Source organism: Scyliorhinus canicula, unplaced genomic scaffold (assembly GCF_902713615.1).
Source record: "Scyliorhinus canicula unplaced genomic scaffold, sScyCan1.1, whole genome shotgun sequence".
NCBI classification, from domain to species: domain Eukaryota; kingdom Metazoa; phylum Chordata; class Chondrichthyes; order Carcharhiniformes; family Scyliorhinidae; genus Scyliorhinus; species Scyliorhinus canicula.
This window is the reverse complement of record NW_024055654.1, coordinates 292,453-310,466: the sequence shown is the minus strand read 5'-3', so window position 1 is coordinate 310,466 and position 18,014 is coordinate 292,453. Positions and strand designations below refer to the sequence as shown.

The 18,014-nt window shown below is 47.9% G+C and overlaps 1 protein-coding gene across 5 annotated transcripts; it reads left to right on the top strand.

Moving 5' to 3' along the window:
- Nucleotides 1–265: 265 nt before the first annotated feature.
- Nucleotides 266–7,765, top strand: LOC119960570 (zinc finger protein 239-like). 5 transcript variants are annotated; one of them, XM_038788233.1, is made up of 3 exons: nt 266–337; nt 1,956–2,061; nt 6,653–7,765. In XM_038788233.1, exon 3 carries the CDS (start codon nt 6,752–6,754, stop codon nt 7,619–7,621), a length of 870 nt encoding a protein of 289 aa, XP_038644161.1. In that variant the 5' UTR covers nt 266–337; nt 1,956–2,061; nt 6,653–6,751; the 3' UTR covers nt 7,622–7,765. The 5 variants fall into 5 exon arrangements, with proteins under 5 accessions (XP_038644161.1, XP_038644163.1, XP_038644160.1 ...); XM_038788235.1 differs by having other exon boundaries at nt 280–321; XM_038788232.1 differs by having other exon boundaries at nt 299–368.
- Nucleotides 7,766–18,014: the final 10,249 nt, after the last annotated feature.

Here is an 18,014-nt window from a genome sequence, read left to right as displayed (position 1 = left end):
GAAGGGTTTGCGGACCCACAAAGTGTTTCCAAATCCTCCCACCCACCGCCTGATGCTGACTCCGCTTCTCCGGGACAAACAAGGGCCGAGGCATCAATCACACTGCGCATGCTCGAAATTCTTTGCCAATGCGCCTGCGCACCGTTGTCCAGCTCCAGCAGCGACACTGCGCATGCTTCAAGTTGCCGAGGAATGATTGGCGGCAGATCTGAACCAATAGGAGGCGGGGGAGGGCGGGAAGACCGAAAGGGAGCGGCTGGTCCTCCAACCAATCGGACTGAAGAAGGGGCGGGACCAAGCTGGGAGATGGGAATACGCAGTGTGCGTAATGGCGGGGGTGAGATGTTTGTTTTTCTGATCCGCAATCGGTGCGTATGGCGGTTCAGAGGGAGCAAAGGACCCAGTGGGTGGGCGAAACGGCTTCCTAAATATGTTCTGCAAACCGCAAATCCTAAAAAAGAACCGATCAACCCTCTCTTTCCCCCCCCATTTGTATGATTGGGCGTGTTGACGGCCGCCATCTTAATTGGGGTAATGTGCAGCAGGGCACATGCGTGGTCGCCATCTTTATAGGGGGCAACGACTGGGAGGAGCTTGTTACCCATTGTTCAGAATGGAGACACAGGGCGAAATTCTCCGCAACGGCCGACGCCGGAGTGAAACTTGGAGTGTTTCACTCCGGCGTCAGAAGCCGCTCCTCGCCCTCTATTCTCCCCCCCTATTCTCCCCCCCTCCTCTTCTCCCCCCCCCCATTCCCCCCTTCCCCCCCCCATTCCCCCCTCCCCCGGGGGGCTAGGAGCGGCGTTGCGGGAAACTCGGCCGCCGGGCCTTGATGCTTGCCTCAAAGCCGCGCGCCAAGAATGACGCGGCCGGCGTCAGCCCCGCATGCGCAGGTTGACCGGCTCAAACCCGATAATGCGCGGTTGCCGTCTTCCCCTCCACTGCCCCGCAAGTTGTCAGGCCGCTCGGCCCATTTGGGCCGAAGAATCGCCGGTCGCCGGGAAAAACGGCGAGCGGCGATTCTCCAAGCAGCGTGTCGCGGGGGGGGGGGGGGGGGAGAATGGCGGTGGGGTGACACAGCGGCTCTCCCGCGATTCTCCCACCCGGCGTGGGGAGCGCAGAATCACGCCCACAGTATTAGCCTTTAGTCCCAATGTCTTATTGTTGAGGAAAATACAGAAGGAAGAGGAAGCAAATCCTGCTGTCCAGATTGAACTACCTCATGGAGTTAAAGGCATCTTATTCGGATGCTGGAATCTGAAACAAAAACAGAAAATACTGAACAATCTTGTCATGTCAGGGCTGTTTAGCACAGGGCTAAATTGCTGGCTTTAAAAGCAGGCCAGCAGCACGGTTCGATTCCCGTAACAGCCTCCCCAAACAGGTGCTGGAATGTGGCGACTGGGGGCTTTTCACAGTAACTTCATTTGAAGCCTACTCGTGACAATAAGCGATTTTAATTTCTTCATTTTCATGTCTGACAGCATCTGTGGAGAGAGGAGGGAGCTAATGTTGAGTCTGGATGACCCTTTGTCAAAGCTAGAGAATTGGAAATAGGGTCAAATTTATACTGTGTGGCTGGCGTGGAGCGATGGGGCTGGATAGCGGGTCAGCAATAAGTGGAGTGTGTCCAAAGATCTGCAGTCACAGTTAAGTCACATGGAGATCCGTAGCAGAAAAACACGACCCTGAGGAGATATCATCCTTGAATCAAGGGTCTGCTGATGATAATGACAAGGGGCCAAGTGCAGCAAGGAGCATGCATTGGCAGCAGGAGGAGAGAATGTAGTGAATTTCTATCCCAGACTGACAGAGATGGATTTTGGAAACTCCTTTTACAGGGGATTACAAGGGGAGGATTTACACATAGAAAACTCCAACCAAGAGAAATATTTGTCTCTTCTGAATTTCATTTTTGGACTGACAGTGATGGCTTTTGTAAATGTATTTTACAGGATATTGGAAGATGATTTGCAGACAGGAAATTCAAACCAAATCTCACATCTCAGTCTGACTGCATCGTTCGATTTATCAGGAGCTGAATATTATCTCCCTTTGAGTGTAAGCATTGAGTTCAAGTTATTACCCCACACTGAGTAAAACTTCTTCCTCACATTCCCCCATGTAGATATTGCTCAAAATATTAAATCTGTGTCATGTAATCTTTTACAATCAGCGGATAGGAACAGCATTTGTTGAACACCCTTATCTAAACCTAACAATCTTGTGCACTTCTATCAATTTCCCCTCAATCTCCACAAGACCATAAGAAATAGGAAGAGGGGTATGACATTCAGCCCTTTGAGTCTGCTCTGCCATTTACTAAGATCATAGATCAACCACTCACTGAGTCCACTTTCCTGCCTTCTCTCTGTAACCCTTCATTCCCCAACTGATTAAAAACCCATCGATCTTGGCCTTGACAATGCTCTCTCGTTGGTTCCTCGGCATATTGGTCGAGAAAACCATCCCTTACAAATTCCAAGAAATCCTTCTCCATCGCATTGCTACCAGTTTGATTAGCCTAATCAATGTGCAGATTGAAGTCACCCAAGATCACAGATTCCCTGATCACATGTATCTCTGATTTCCTGTCTGATGCTATTTCAACATTACCAGTGCAGTTTGGTGGTCTGATTACCTCCCCTATGAATGCTTTTTGACCCTTGGTGTTTCCTAACTCGATCCACACACATTCCACACTATCGGTGCTAATATCTTTCCTCAATATGATATCAATATCTTCTTTAATCAATTATACAACTTCACTGCCTTTTCCTTTCTGTCTGTCCTTCCTAAAAACTGAATAGCCCTCAATGTTTAGTTCCCATCCTTGGTTGGGATTACAGAGCCTACAGTTGGGATTACAGAGCCATGTCTCTGTAATCCCAACTGTACATACTCCTTTACATCTATCTGCGCAACTAATTAATCCATTTTAGTTCCAGTGCTCCGAGCATTCAGGTACAAAACCTTAAACATCCCTTGACCGGTCTCTACTATTTTAAAAATAAATTTAGTGTACCCAATTCATTTTTTCCAATTAAGGGGCAATTTAGCGTGTCCAATCCACCTAGCCTGTACATCTTTGGGTTGTGAGGGCGAAACCCATGCAAACACGGGGAGAATGTGCAAACTCCATACGGACAGTGACCCACAGCCGGGATCGAACCTGGGACCTCGGCGCCGTGAGGCTGCAGGGCTAACTCACTGCACCACCGTGCTGCCCTTTCCTACTATTTTTTTTACTGTGTTCTTATCTGATTCTGGCCCTTGTGGCCCAGCCAGTGTTTTATACAGCTCCATCATAACCTCCCTGCTCTTATATTCTCAATCTCAGCTAATACAGACAAATATCACATAAGCCTTCTGAACTACCTTCTCCACCTGTCCTGCTGCCTTCAGGTATCAATGGACATGCACCCCAAAGTCCCTCTGGTCCTCTATGCTTCCTCATGCCCTACTGTTCAGTGTGTATATCCTTGTCTTGTTCATCTTCGCAAAATGCATCACATCAGACTTTTCAGAGTTAAACTCCATTTGCTCCTGTTCTACCCATCTCACTAGCCCGACTATATTGTCCTGTATTCTAAGGCTTTCCTCCTTGCAATTTACCACACCACCATTATTCATGTCATCTGCAAACTTACCTCCCACATTCACATCCAGATCATTAATGTACAGTACAAACAGCAAGAGACCCAGCACTGATCCCAACAGTACACCATTGGACACAGTGATCCAGTCACAAAACAACGTTCAACCATCACCCTCTGCCTCGCACCAATTTTGGATCCAATTTGCCGAATTGCTCTGTATTCCATGGGCTTCTTCACCAGTCTCCCAGAGAAGACCTTGTCAATAGCCATACTGAAGTCCATATAGACTGCGTCATCTACACACCTAGTCACCTCCTCAAAACATTCAATCAAATCTGTTAGATATGATCGCCCCCTGAAAAAGCCATGATGACTATACTTGACTGATCTTTGCCTCTCCAAGTGGAGATTAATTCTGTCCCTCAGAATTCTTTCCTATGTTTTCCCTACCACTGTTGTATGACTCACACTGAAATTTCCTTGTTTATCCCTACTTCCCTCCTTGAATAATGCCATCACATATTCTGTCCTCAAGTCCTCTGGCACCTCTCCTGTGGCCAGAGAGGATTTTAAAAATAGTGTTAGAGCCTCTGCAATCTCCTACCTTGCCTCATACAGCAGCCTGGGACACATCGCCTCTGAGTCTGAGGATTGGTCCACTTTTATACCTGCAAAAATGCTCACTCCTCCAACCTCTCTGTGCTAACCTGTTCAGCTATATCACAGTGGACCTCCCTGATTTCAATATCTACATCGTCCTTCTCCACAGTGAACACAGATGCAAAATACTAATTTAAAATCTCACCCACATCTTCCGGCTCCACATACAGATTACCACTTAGGTCCTTAACGGGCCCTTCTCTTTCCCTTGTTACCCTCTTGCCCTTAATATATTCTAAAACACTTTGGAATTCTCCTTTATTTTATCCGCCAGCATTTTTCATGTCACCTCTTTACTCTCCGAATTTATTTCATTAAGTTCTCCTCTGCACTTGCTACAATCCTCAGGCATCCACCGTCTTGGGTCTCCTGCCTCCCTTTTTTTCCTGATCCAATTCTGTGTACCCCTTGACCCCCAGGGTACTCGGAACATTTTGGTCCCAGCCTTTAGCTTCATGAGAACATGTTGGCCCTGTACTTTCTCTATTTCCTTTCTGAATGACCCCCACTGCTGGAAAGATTTCCCTGTCAGTAGCTGCTGCCAGTTTGCTTTGGTCAGATCCTGTTGTATCACATTGAAATCAGCCTTCACCCAATTCAGAACCTTTATTTCCAGTGAGTTTTCCTTTTCCATAACAACATAAACCTTATCAGTTATGGTCACAATCACTAACACCTCTACCACTTCCCTGACTTTTAATACCCTATTATTTTACACTTCTCTGGGATTTGCCTACATATCTGCTCTTCCACCTCTCCCTTACTGCTTGTTTGGGGACCAATGACGCACTCCCAGAAACATGATTGTCCCCTTTTTGTTGTTATGTTCCACCAGGATGGCCTCAGTTGAGGTCTCTGCTGAGATATCATCCTTCCCGAGTGGCCTCAGTTGAGGTATCTGCTGAGATATCATCCTTCCCGAGTGGCCTCAGTTGATGTGTCTGCTCAGATATCATCCTTCCTGGATGGCCTCAGTTGAGGTGTCTGCTGAGATATCATCCTTCCCGGATGGCCTGAGTTGAGGTACCTGCTGAGATATCATCCTTCCCGGATGGCCTCAGTTGAGATGTCTGCTGAGATATCATCCTTCCCGAATGGCCTCAGTTGAGATGTCTGCGCAGATATCATCCTTCCCGAGTGGCCTCAGTTGAGGTGTCTGCGCAGATATCATCCTTCCTCACTGCAGTAATTAGCTCCTTGATCAATATTGCAGCTCACGTCATCTTTTACTCCTCCGCCTTTATCACCTGATGATTCTATACCTTGGACAGCTGCCAATCCTGTTCCTCCCTGAACCATGTCTGTATTCTGTCCATCTAACCAGCCCGTCTGTCTATATCATCCTGTAATCTAAGGCTTTCCTCCTCACTATTTACCACACCGCCAATTTTCATGTCATCTGCAAACTTACTGATCATGCCTCCCACATTCACACCCAGATCATTAATGTACAATACACACAGCACCGATTCCTATGGTACACCACTGGACCCAGGCTTCCAATCACAGAAACAACCTCCAACCATCACACTCTGCATTCTGCCATTTTACCCATTTTGTATCCAATTTTCCAAATTGTCTCGAAACTGAACTGAGCTCGTCATATAAATACTGTGGCTGCAAGAGCAGGTCAGAGGCTAGAAATCCTACGGTGAGTAACTCACCACCTGGGACTGAAGACAGCGGCTTCAGTCTTCCCCATATGTAAATGGAGGAAAATTGTGCTCATCCAGTGCTGGACGTGGACAAGTCAGGATAGTGTGTAACTTGGAGAGCGTGGAGGTGATGTTGTTCACACACACCTGACACCGTGCTCCTTCTAGGAGATGATGGTTGAGGGTTTGGGAGATTCTGGTACAGTCCTGATTGATTTGTACAAATATAAAATCCCTCTCTTGCTTCTGCTCCCAATCCTCCCTCACTCCCCTGCCCCCATAGAGGCCAGAGTCTTGAGTCGGCCCAGACAGAGGAGGCGGGGAGGGGGCAGGTTCCCTTCACTGAAGGATAGTAAGAAGTCTGAGACCAGGTTAAAGTCCAACAGGTTTGTTTCAGATCACTGGCTTTCAGAGCACTGCTCCTTTCTCAGGTGAATTCACCTAAGGAGCAGTGCTCCGAAAGCTAGTGATTTGAAACAAACCTGTTGGACTTTAACCTGGTGTTGTAAGACTTCTTACTGTGCTCACCCCAGTCCAAAGCCAGCATCTCCACATCGTCACTGAAGGATATCAGTGAATCAGTTGGATTTTTACGAAAATCCAGCAGTTTTCATGGTCACTTTTTCCCAGTGCCGGCCCCATAAATGACCAGATTCATTCAGCTCAATTCCAGAAGCTGCCTTTGTGATTTTTGTGGGTTCTCTCTCACTGTTTTTCTGTTTTAAATCAATTTCACAGGGCATTAGACGGGGAGGATTTGCAGTCAGGAAACTCAAACCACATCGGGAGCTGACAGTTATCCAATTTATCCTGCCCTGAATATCATCGAGTTTGAACATGGAAGGGAAAAGCACCGATCATACTGGGGAGAAATCGTACACGTGTTCTGTGTGTGGACAAGGCTTCAGTCAATCGTCAGGCTTGAGGAGACACAAACACATTCACACTGGGAAGAAACGGTGGAAATGTGGGGATTGCGAGGAGGCATTTCGTTCCCCGTCTGAGCTGGAAACTCATCGATGCAGTCACACCGGGGAGAGACCATTCACCTGCTCCACATGTGGTAAGGGATTCACTCAGTCATCCAACCTGCTGGCACACCAGAGAATTCACACTGGGGATAAACCATTCAACTGCTCCGAGTGTGGGAGGGAATTTGCTCATTTATCTAGCCTGCTGAGACATCAGCGAGTTCACACTGGGGAGAGGCCATTCACCTGCTCCACATGTGGGAAAGGATTCAATGATTTATCCAACCTATTGAAACACCAGCGGGTTCACACTTGGGAGAAGACATTCACCTGCGCCGAGTGTGGAAAAGGATTCACTGATTCATCCAACCTGTTGAGACACCAACAAGTTCACACAGACAAGAGACCATTTAAATGTCAGAACTATGGGAAGGGCTTTAAAGGTTCTGGGGAACTGATGTCCCATCAGCGAGTTCACACTGATGAGAGACCTTTTAAATGTCCAGACTGCGGGAAGTGCTACAAAAGGACCTGGGATCTGGTATTCTATCAACGTGTTCACACTGACGAGAGACCGTTTAGATGCTCTCACTGCGGGAATGGGTTCAGACGATCATCTGAACTCACTATGCATCAGCGAGTTCACACTGGGGAGAGGCCATTCACCTGCTCTCAGTGTGGGAAGGGATTCATTCGGATATCCAACTTGCTGAGACACAAGCAAGTTCACGAGTAACGACAGTGATTGGATCTTGCTTTGAATCACATCCAGGACTCAATCATGTTCATTGGAGTCTGTTTCTGTGTGAATAAACCCCACATCTGTTACAGTTGTTACTATTACTGATGAAAGAAAAATAAATCAGCTTTGACTTTTTAATATCTCGACCTCACGTGAATTTCTTTTGAAGTGGTCTCCCTTTCCCCCTCACATCCTCCATCCTCACATCCAACAAGTGTGAGGAGCTCATGGAGTTTTGTTGTCACGGGCATCATCATAGAATCCTTACAGTGCAGAAGGAGACTATTCGGCCCATCAAGTCTGTACCGACCCTCTGAAAGAACACTGTACCTGGACACAATTGCCCACCCTATCCCTATAACCCCACCTAGGGACAATTTAGCATGGCCAATACATCTAACCTGCACAGCTTTGGACTGTGGGAGGAAACCGGAGCACCCGGAGGAAACAACACGGGAATAATGTGAAAAGTCCACACAGAGAGTCGCCCAAGACCGGAATCGAACCTGGAGCTGTGAGGCAGCAGTGCTAACCACTTGCCACCATGCCACTAAGATTGAGACAATCTGATCAGCTGCTTCCCTCTCTCCACGAACACAGCGAACCAGTCTGCGTCTAAAGTTCCTCATCCAAGTCCTTGTCCCACATCTTACATAAGACCTGACGATATAGGACCAGAATTTGGTCATTCAGCCCATCGAATCTGCTCCACCAGTTAATTATGTCTGATTTGTTTGTCATCTCCATTCTGCTGCCGTATCCCTATAACTCCTAATCCCCTTATTAATCAAGAACCTATCTGTCTCTTTCATAAACACACTCCATGATTTGGCCTCCACAGTCTTCTGCAGCAAAGAGTTCCTCAGATTCCCCACCCTCTGGCTGAAGAAATTCCTCCTCATCTCTGTTTTAAAGGATCATGCCTTCAGTCTGAGATTCTGTCCTCTGCTTCTAGTGTTTATACCAGTGGAAACATCCTCTCCACGTTCACTCTATCCAGGCCTCTCAGTATTGTGTAAGTTTCAATTAGATCCCCTCTCATTCTTCTAAACTGCATCGCGTACAGACCCAGAGTCCTCAACTGCTCCTCATATGACAAATCCTTAATTCTCGGGATCTTTCTTGTAAACATCCTCTCGACCCCATCCAAGGCCAGCATATTCTTCCTTAGAGACGGGCCCAAATATGCTCGCAATATTCCGAATGGAGTCTGACCAGAGATTTAAACTGTCTCAGCAGTACATCCCTGCTCCTGTATTCTGGCCCTCGTGAAATGAATGCTAACATTGCATTTGCCTTCCTGGCTGCCAACTAAACCTGCAGGTTAACCTGAAGAGAATCCCACACTGGGACTCCCAAGGCTCTTTGTGTGTCTGATTTCTGAAGCCTTTTCCCATTTTACAAAAGTCTCTGCCTCTATTCCTGGCAAAGTGCAGAACCTCACACTTTCCCAAATTATATTCCATCTGCCACTTTGCCCACTCTCCTAGCCTGTACAGATCCTTGTGCAGCCTCCCTGCTTCCTCAAGACGACCTGTCCCTCTACATATCTTTGTATCATCTGCAAACTTAGCAACAATTCCCTCAGTTCCTTCTGCCAGATCATTAATGTACATCATATAAACAATCTCCAGTTTCTCCTGTATCTCACTTTATCCTAATAATCTTGATTGTCACAAGTAGGCTTACATTAACAGTGCAATGAAGTTACTGTGAAAACCCGTAGTCGCCACATTCCGACACCTATTCGGGTACACGGAGGGAGAATTCAGGTTGTCCAAATTACCTAACAGCACGTCTTTCGGGACTTGTGGGAGGAAACTGGAGCACCCGGAGGAAACCCACGCAGACACGGGGAGAATGTGCAGACTCCGCATAGACAGTGACCCAAGCCGGGAATCGAACCTGGGACCCTGGAGCTGTGAAGCACCGGTGCTAACCACTGTGCTACCATGCCACCCTCGCAGAGCTCATACTGTCCATGAGACCTGCCTTCTGCTGTTTTTTTTTCCTTTTTTTGTAAATTTAGAGTACCCAATTCATTTTTTTCCAATTAAGGGGCAATTTAGCGTGGCCAATCCAACCCTGCACATCTTTTTGGTTGTGTGGGTGAAACCCACGCAAACACGGGGAGAATGTGCAAACTCCACACGGACAGTGACCCACAGCTGGGATCGAACCTGGGACCTTGGCGCCATGAGGCAGCAGGGCTAAACACCGTGCTGCCCTCGCCTTCTGCTGTATTGGCCCTATTCCCACTAAAGTATTGAGCACCCAACTTCCCCATGTTAGCTGATACTGTTTCCAGTTCTCTATCTCTTTTGGTCCTCTGCCATCGCCTTTAAATTCACCATTATCACCCATCCTAAAAAAACATTGATCACCCCGTCGTTGCCAACTACCATCCCATCTCACATCACTTTCCTCTCCAATGTCCTTGTACTTGGTGTTCCCCAAGGATCCATCCTCGGCTCCTCCTATTTCCCATCTGGTGACATCATCCAAAAGCACCATGTTAGTTTTCACATGTAAACTGACAACACCCAGCTCTACCTCACCCCCATCCCTCTCCATTCCTCCACTGTTACTAAATTATCAAACTGCTTATCCCACATCCAGTCCTGGATGAGCTGAAATTTCCTCCAATTAAATATTGGGAAGACCAAAGCCATTGTCTTCAGTCACCATTACAAATTCCGTTCCCTAACTCCCGAGTCCATCCCTCTCCCTGGGAACTGTCTGAGGTTGAACCACACTCTTGGTCCACATTGTCACTAATACCAGATATTTCAGTCTCCACAATGTCACCTGTCTCCAGCCCACCTGCTGCTGAAACCCTGGGACCTCTGTGCCGTGAGGCAACAGGGCTAACCCACTGTGCCACCGTGCTGCCACTGTTACCTTTACACTTGATGGTTCCAATGCATTCCTGACCAGCCTCTCACATTCACCCCATCCCCACATGGAAATGTGAGTTTACCTAAAACTCTGCTGTCCATGTGCTTTCTCACACCAGGTCCTGTTCAACCATCACCCTGTGCTCACTGACCAACACTGGCTCCTGATCAAGTCATGCTGAGACCTTCTTGTATTCAAATCCCTCCATGGACTTGTCCCTCTGTGTCTTTGCCGAGTTTCACAACCTGCTGAAGTATCTGCACTCTCTCATTTTAACCTCATGAATCGCTGATTATAATTTATCCACCATTAGTGGTCAGTGCAGACATGAAACTCCGAAATTCCCTCCCAACCCTCTCCACTCCTCTATCTTTCCTGATTAAAAATAGTTGTTAAAATCTGTCTCTCCAATCAAGCTTTTGACCATCTGTTCAAACATCGTCTTATGTGATTTTCTGTCAATTTTTTGTCTTTCTGAAACTCCTCTGACGGGCTTTGGGATGTTTATTACATTAATTTTATTGTATAAATACAAGTTGTCACTGTTTGTCAACAGCTAGTTTGTACAAAGTAAGATTCCACAAATGGCAATCAGACCAGTGACTGATTACTCCAGTTTTTTTGTGGTGTCAGTTAAAACACGAATCTTGGTCCCGCTGGACCAGGAGATCTCTCCTGTGGACAGTGTGTGGAGCTGCTGAGCTCTCCTGAGCTGAGAGTGGAGCTGATTGAGTTGTCGGGCCTGCAGTGAACCTGGGAGACCCACTGTCTGGGATCTTTCCTCTTTCCTGTAAAAACGTTAACTTTGAATATCAATCCCAATTTAACCTTTGGAGCAAAATGTACAGCTTTAAGTCAGCTGTAAAAGAAATTTCTTGTGTTCATTTAGAACCTTTCAAACCCTCAGAACATCCCAAAGTGACTGACAGTCAATTATGAATTTTGGAAGCAGGAATTAGGAGAGACAGTAAAAAACTAAATGCTGCAATTTTAAACAGAGTGACCTGGGACTGGATATACACAAACTTCAGAGTCCGACAGGACAGGCTGATCAAATTGTTGTAAAAATCTAATAGGATCCTCAGTTTATCACTGGAGACTTGGAGAATAAAAGCAAGGCCGTTCTACTGAATTTTACAAATCACTGATTAATCCTCAACTGAAGTATTGTGTTCAGTTCTGAGCACCTCACTTTGGGAAAGATGTCAAGGCCTTGGAGAGGAAGCTGGGAAAAGTTACCAGGATAGCGTCAGGGATGAGGGGTTTCAGTTCATTCAGGAGAGATTCCATTCTTGAGAAGTTTACATGGAGACAAATTGTTTCCATTGGGAGGATGGTTGGTAATCTCAGAACACAGCTTTAAAATAATTAACAATTTGAGATTGAAGTAAAAGTTCAGAAACTTGTTGTAAACTAATTTCTGATGAGGGTTCCTGAATTATGGGGAAAGATCACAGACAGTGTTTCCTAAAGGGACACCACAGCCCCGAGAACACAATCAGCTACAGATCCAGAATATTAAACTCCAGCCCAGTTACAGGGATTAATAACATCAGGAACAACAAATCCCAACTGTCAGAATGAACAAGGTTCAGTTCCGGATGTGATTAATAGCAGCAATAATTTTGATTTGATTTATTATTGTCACATATATTAGTATACAGTGAAAAGTATTGTTTCTTGCATGTTGTTCAAACAATGCATACCTTACATAGGGAAGGAAGGAGAAACTGCAGAATATAATGTTAAAGTTATAGCATGGTGTAGAGAAAAGATCAACTTAATACGAGGTAGGTCCATTCAAAAGTCTGATGGCAGCAGGGAAGAAGCTTTCTTGAGTCAGTTAGTACACAACTTCAAACTTTGGAACTTTTTCCTGATGGAAGAAGGTGGAAGAGAGTATGTCCGGGGTGCATGGGGTCCTTAATGATGCTGGCTGCCTTTCCGAGGCAGCGGGAATTATAGATAGTCAGTGGATGGGAGGCTGGTTTGCGTGATGGATTGGGCTACATTCACAACATTTTGTAATTTCCTGCGGTCTTGGGTAGAGCAGGCTCCATACCAAGCTGTGATACAACCAGAAAGAATGCTTTATATGGTGCATCTGTAAAATTTGGTGAGTCGTAGCTGACATGCCAAATTTCCTTAGTCTTCTAAGAAAGTAGAGTCGTTGATGGGCTTTCTTAACTATTGTGTCGGCATGGGGGGATCAGGACAGGTTGTTGGTGATCTGTACACCTAACAACCTGATGCTCTCGACCCTTTCTACTTCATTCCCATTGATGTAGACAGGGGCATGTTCTCCACTATGCTTCCTGAAATCGATGACAATCTCCTTTGTTTTGTTGACATTGAGGGAGAGATTATTGTCGACATACCAGTTCACCAGATTCTCGATCTCATTCCTGTACTCCGTCTCGTTATTGTTTGAGATCCGACCCACTACGGTGGTGTCATCAGCAAATTTGAAAATCGAGTTTGAGGGGAATTTAGCCACACAGTCACAGGTGTATAAGGAGTATAGTGGTGGGTTGACGACACAGCCTTGTGGGGCACCGGTGTTGAGGATGATCGTGGAGAAGGTGTTGTTGCCTATCCTTACTGATTGTGGCCTGTGGTTTAGGAAGTTCAGGTTAGGAGTTCAATAGCAACAAAATCAAATCCCTGCAGTCACTTGTGAACTCGCTGGTGTCTCAGCAGGCTGCCAGACTGAGTGAATATCTTCCCACACGTGGAGCAGGTAAATGGCCTGTTCCCTGTGTGAACTCGCTGGTGTCTCCTCAAGTGGGATGAACAAGTGAATTTGTTGCCACACTCAGAGCAGGTGAATGGTCTCTCCCCAGTGTGTATTCGCTGGTGTGTCTGTAGGTGAGATAACTGAGCAAATTGCTTCCTACACTCAGAGCAGATGAACGGCTTCTCCCCAGCGTGAACTCGCTGGTGTACACTGAGGTGGGCTGAAGTCCGGAATCTCTTTCCACAGGATGTACAGCTGAACAGCCTCTCCTCACTGTGAATCCGCTGGTGACTTAGCAGGTCAGAGGACCCAATGAATGCTTTTCCACATACAGGACAGGTGAACGGTCTCTCCCCAGTGTGAACTTGCTGGTGTCTCAGCAGATTGGATGACTGAATGAATTCCTTCCCACACTCGGAGCAGCTGAAACGAGTCTCCCCAGTATGAACTAGCTGGTGTCTCCGCAGGTCAGATAACTGAGTGAATCCCTTCCCACACTCAGAACAGGTGAACGGTTTCTCCCCAGTGTGAAACCGTTGGTGTGTTAGCAGTTGGGATGACTGAGTGAATCCCTTTCCACACTCGGAGCAGGTGAATGGTCTCTCCCCAGTGTGACTGCGTCGATGAATTTCCAGCAGGGCTGGGCAACTGAATCCTTTCCCACAGTCCTCACATTTCCAGGGTTTCTCCATTGTGCGGGTGTCCTTGTGTTTTTCCAGGTTGAATGATCAGTTAAGTCTTCGTGCACACACACTTGTAAAATCTCTTCCCACTGTAATGGTGTGTTTTTTTCAGACTATGTAACTGGTTAAAGCTCTTTCCACAGTCAGTTCACTGGAACTCTCTCAGTTGAGTGTGCGTTGTGTGGGTCTCGGTGCTTTTCCAGTCACACTGATGTTTCCACAGTCAGTTCACTGGAACACTCTCACTCGGGTGTGTGTTGTGTGGGTCTCGCTGCTTTTCCAGTCACACTGATGTTTCCACGGTCAGTTCACTGGAACACTCTCACTCGGGTGTGTGTGTCTCAATGCTTTTCCAGTCACATTTTGTTTGAGGTCTTTTCCCACAGACAGAACAGATGAACATTTCCTTCCAATTCAAAGCCAGAAGATATTCAGGTCCTGATGAATCGAGTGACTGTGCTGGATCTTTATATGATATTTGATTCAAGTTTCCCATCTGCAAATCCTCTTTTTCTAATTATCTGCAAAAAGAGTTTGCAAAAGTCATCACCCAAAAATAAAAATATAGAATTCCAGTTTCTATGGAACAATTTTTCATCTCTTTCTCACTCTAAATGCCTTTAGATTAAAATTCTCCTCATTGTGTTCACATCTCTCCACGGCTTCATCACCCATCTCTACAACCCTCCGAGATATCTGCGCTTCTCTAATTCGCTTTTTCATTGTTCCACCATTAGTGACCATGCCTTCTGATCTCTCATCCTCAAACTCTGAAATTCTCTCTTTCCATCTCTCTCTCTGTCTCCTACTTTCTCATCCTTTAAGACACTGGAGTATTGCTAAAAGGACGTTGTGTCAAAACCTTTTATATCTGATACACATCGCGACAGACACAGGAATACCAAATTTTGAAGATTCTCAGTCGGGCTCGTAAAGTGTTCCACTAACACTTGCGAGAAGGTCCATATATTCATACTCGGAAAATGGAATGTGTCTAGGAAAGGGGCCTCTTCTGGACCTAAACAACTCCATAGGAGATGATAGCTCCCTGCTGCATTCGCCAGGGCAGCACGGTAGCATGGTGGTTAACATAAATGCTTCACAGCTCCAGGGTCCCAGGTTCGATTCCCGGCTGGGTCACTGTCTGTGCGGAGTCTGCACATCCTCCCCGTGTGCGCGTGGGTTTCCTCCGGGTGCTCCGGTTTCCTCCCACAGTCCAAAGATGTGCGGGTTAGGTGGATTGGCTATGCTAAATTGCCCTTAGTGTCCTAAAGAATAAGGTTAATGGGGGGGGGGGGGGGGTTGTTGGGTTACTGGTATAGGGTGGATACGTTGGCTTCAGTAGGGTGATCATTGCTCGGCACAACATCGAGGGCCGAAGGGCCTGTTCTGTGCTGTATTGTTCTATGTTCTATGTTCTAAAGTCCTGCCCAATCAGAACTGAGTGTCTGACCAATTTACACCTTTTCCTCCTATATTAGTAATTGTTATTCGCTTTTAAATTTGGTATTTTTGCATCAATCCGGATGAACGTAACATGTAAAGTTTCAGATTCCCATCGGCCCTGATGGAAGGTCATTGCCCCGCAAAAAGATGGCGGCCGTTAAATCAGGCCTGTGCTGGAGAAAAGTCTCAGCACCGAGCAATCGCGGGACCCAGAGCTTATTCAGGATTCAGTGTCCATTTAATTAATTTATTAAGTCTCTTTTACCTCCCCATCGGTTCTATCTCGATTCACGGGTTTATTTTCGCCTCTGGATCTGCACTCCGCCTTTAAAAAGCAGCTGGCTCCTGGTCAGAATCTTTCGGCTGCGCATGCTCCAGCACATTGATTGACATCGGCCTCGGACCAATAGGTGATGGAGGTCGGGAGCGGCTGGTCCTCCAACCAATTGGAGTAATAAGGGGCGGAGCTAGGTGAAGCATGCGCAGTGCGATTTCCGGATCAGGAAGAAGGCGGCCAGGTTGAAAGTCCACCGGAGAAACGGGCCGAGTGCAGGAGAGTGGACTGGGAGGGATTGTCAAACACTCGGTGTAGGACTGCAAACCTGAATTACAAAATCCCGCGCTCAGTTTGCACGGAGTGTTTAGAAACTTCAGGATTAAGAGGGAAGGATTTGCAACAGACAAGAAAAATGTCTCTCAATTCCTATCCTGGACTTCCGGTTGCGGCTATGACCAGCTAAGTCGCACGTTTGGCTGCTCCTGCTACAAAGGTGTTTTCGGGCCGATTGGAGGGCCCCAACGGCGCTGTAAGGACAAATCCCGGTGGGGGAAGGCTCCCTGAAGAGAACCAGACCAACTTTATGGTCGGTACCCGGAGTGGGGTGGTAAAGAAAGCAACAGCAGCTCCCAAAAAAAAGCGGGGGAAGAAGACCAAAATGGCGGCCGGTGGCGCACCCGAGGAATGGAGGAAATGGGCGGAGGAGCAGCAGGCCGCTCTCCTGCGCTTCTTTACGGAGCTGAAAATGGAGCTCTTGGAGTCAATGAATGCGACGACCACCAGGCTGATGGGAGCCCAGGCGACCCAAGAGGCGTCGATTCGGGAGCTGCAACAGGAGATGACTGTGAGGGAGGAGGAGGCCACGGTCCTCGTGGGAAAGGTAGAGGTGCACGAGGCACTCCACCTGAAATGGCAGAGCCGTTTTGAGGAGCTGGATACCCGAATGAGGCGGAAGAACCTGAGGATCTTGGGCCTGGCAGAAGGCCTGGAGGGGTCAGACCTCCCGGGATATGTAGCAGAAATGCTGAGCTCCCTGATGGGGGCAGGGGCCGTCCCTTCGCCCCTGGAGCTGGAAGAGGCCTACAGGGTCATGGCTAGGAGGCCAAGAGCAAATGAGCCCCCGAGGGCGGTGCTGGTGCGGTTCCAGCGACTCAGCGACCGTGAGAGAGTGCTGGAGTGGGCCAAGAGGGAAAGGAGCAGCAAGTGGGAGAATTCGACGGTGAGGGTCTACCAGGACTGGAGTGCGGAGGTGGCAAAGCGGCGGGCCCGGTACAACCGGACGAAGGCGGTGCTACATGCAAAACGGATCAGGTTCGGAATGCTGCAGCCAGCGCGCTTGTGGGTCACCTACAGGAACCAACACCACTATTTTGAGTCCCCAGAGGAGGCGTGGGCCTTTGTACAGGAAGAGAAACTGGACTCGAATTAGACCCAGGGGATACTTGGCGGCCGTAGCCGCTCGGGTACTTTCTGCTGAATTCTTTGTTTGGATTTTGAACTCTTGCTGTGGTTTTTCTTCTGATGTTTTTTCCCCCTTTGCCAACTTCCCTTAGTTATTGTTATTGTGGTTATTCATGGTTATTTATGGTTATTTATGCTGTTTGGTAGAGGGCGACTGTTAAGTACATTGTTATTTGTTATTTATCTGTTATTTATAATGTTAAGTTGGGGAGGTGGGACGGGGGGGAGAGCAGATCGGGGATATGGGTTCCTAGGGGGGGTTCTTTTACAGGCATGGACGGGGACGGGGGTGGAACTGAAGATGGCGGGGTGGGGTGTGGCAGGGCGAAAGCGCGGGCTTTCCTCTGTTTTCCCGCGCGCGGGGCAGAGGAGGGGGGAGGGGAGGAGTGTGGGGCGTGGCTAGCAATGGCGACCTTTCCCGCGCTGGAGCGGGGCCAGGGAGGAGTGGCAAGGGGGGGGAGGCCCCCCCCCCCGAGCCGGGGGGAGTCGGAGTGTGGCAGGAGCAGCCGGGTCAGCGTGAACCAGCTGACTTACGGGAGTACGATGGAGGGTACATCGCGGCTAGGAGGGGTCCTAGCCTGGGGGTGGGGGGTGAGGGGGGTTAGGGAGGGATACCGGGTTGCTGCTGAAAAGACCAGAAACGGGAAGTGGAGGGCTGGAGAGGTGGGGGGAGGGGGACATCGCCATGGGGAGCGGGTCAGAAGGGAAGGGTCGACCCGGGGCGAGCAGGGAACAGGACATGGCTAATCGGCAGGGGAAGGGGGCGGGTCGTCCCGCGACCCGGCTGATCACTTGGAACGTGAGGGGGTTGAATGGGCCGGTCAAGAGATCAAGGGTATTCTCACACCTGAAGGGACTGAAGGCTGATGTAGCAATGTTACAGGA

What these genes read in the sequence shown, in the direction of transcription:
- LOC119960570 (XM_038788233.1), top strand. Translation starts at nt 6,752, where the DNA reads ATGGAAGGGAAAAGCACCGATCATACTGGGGAGAAATCGTACACGTGT.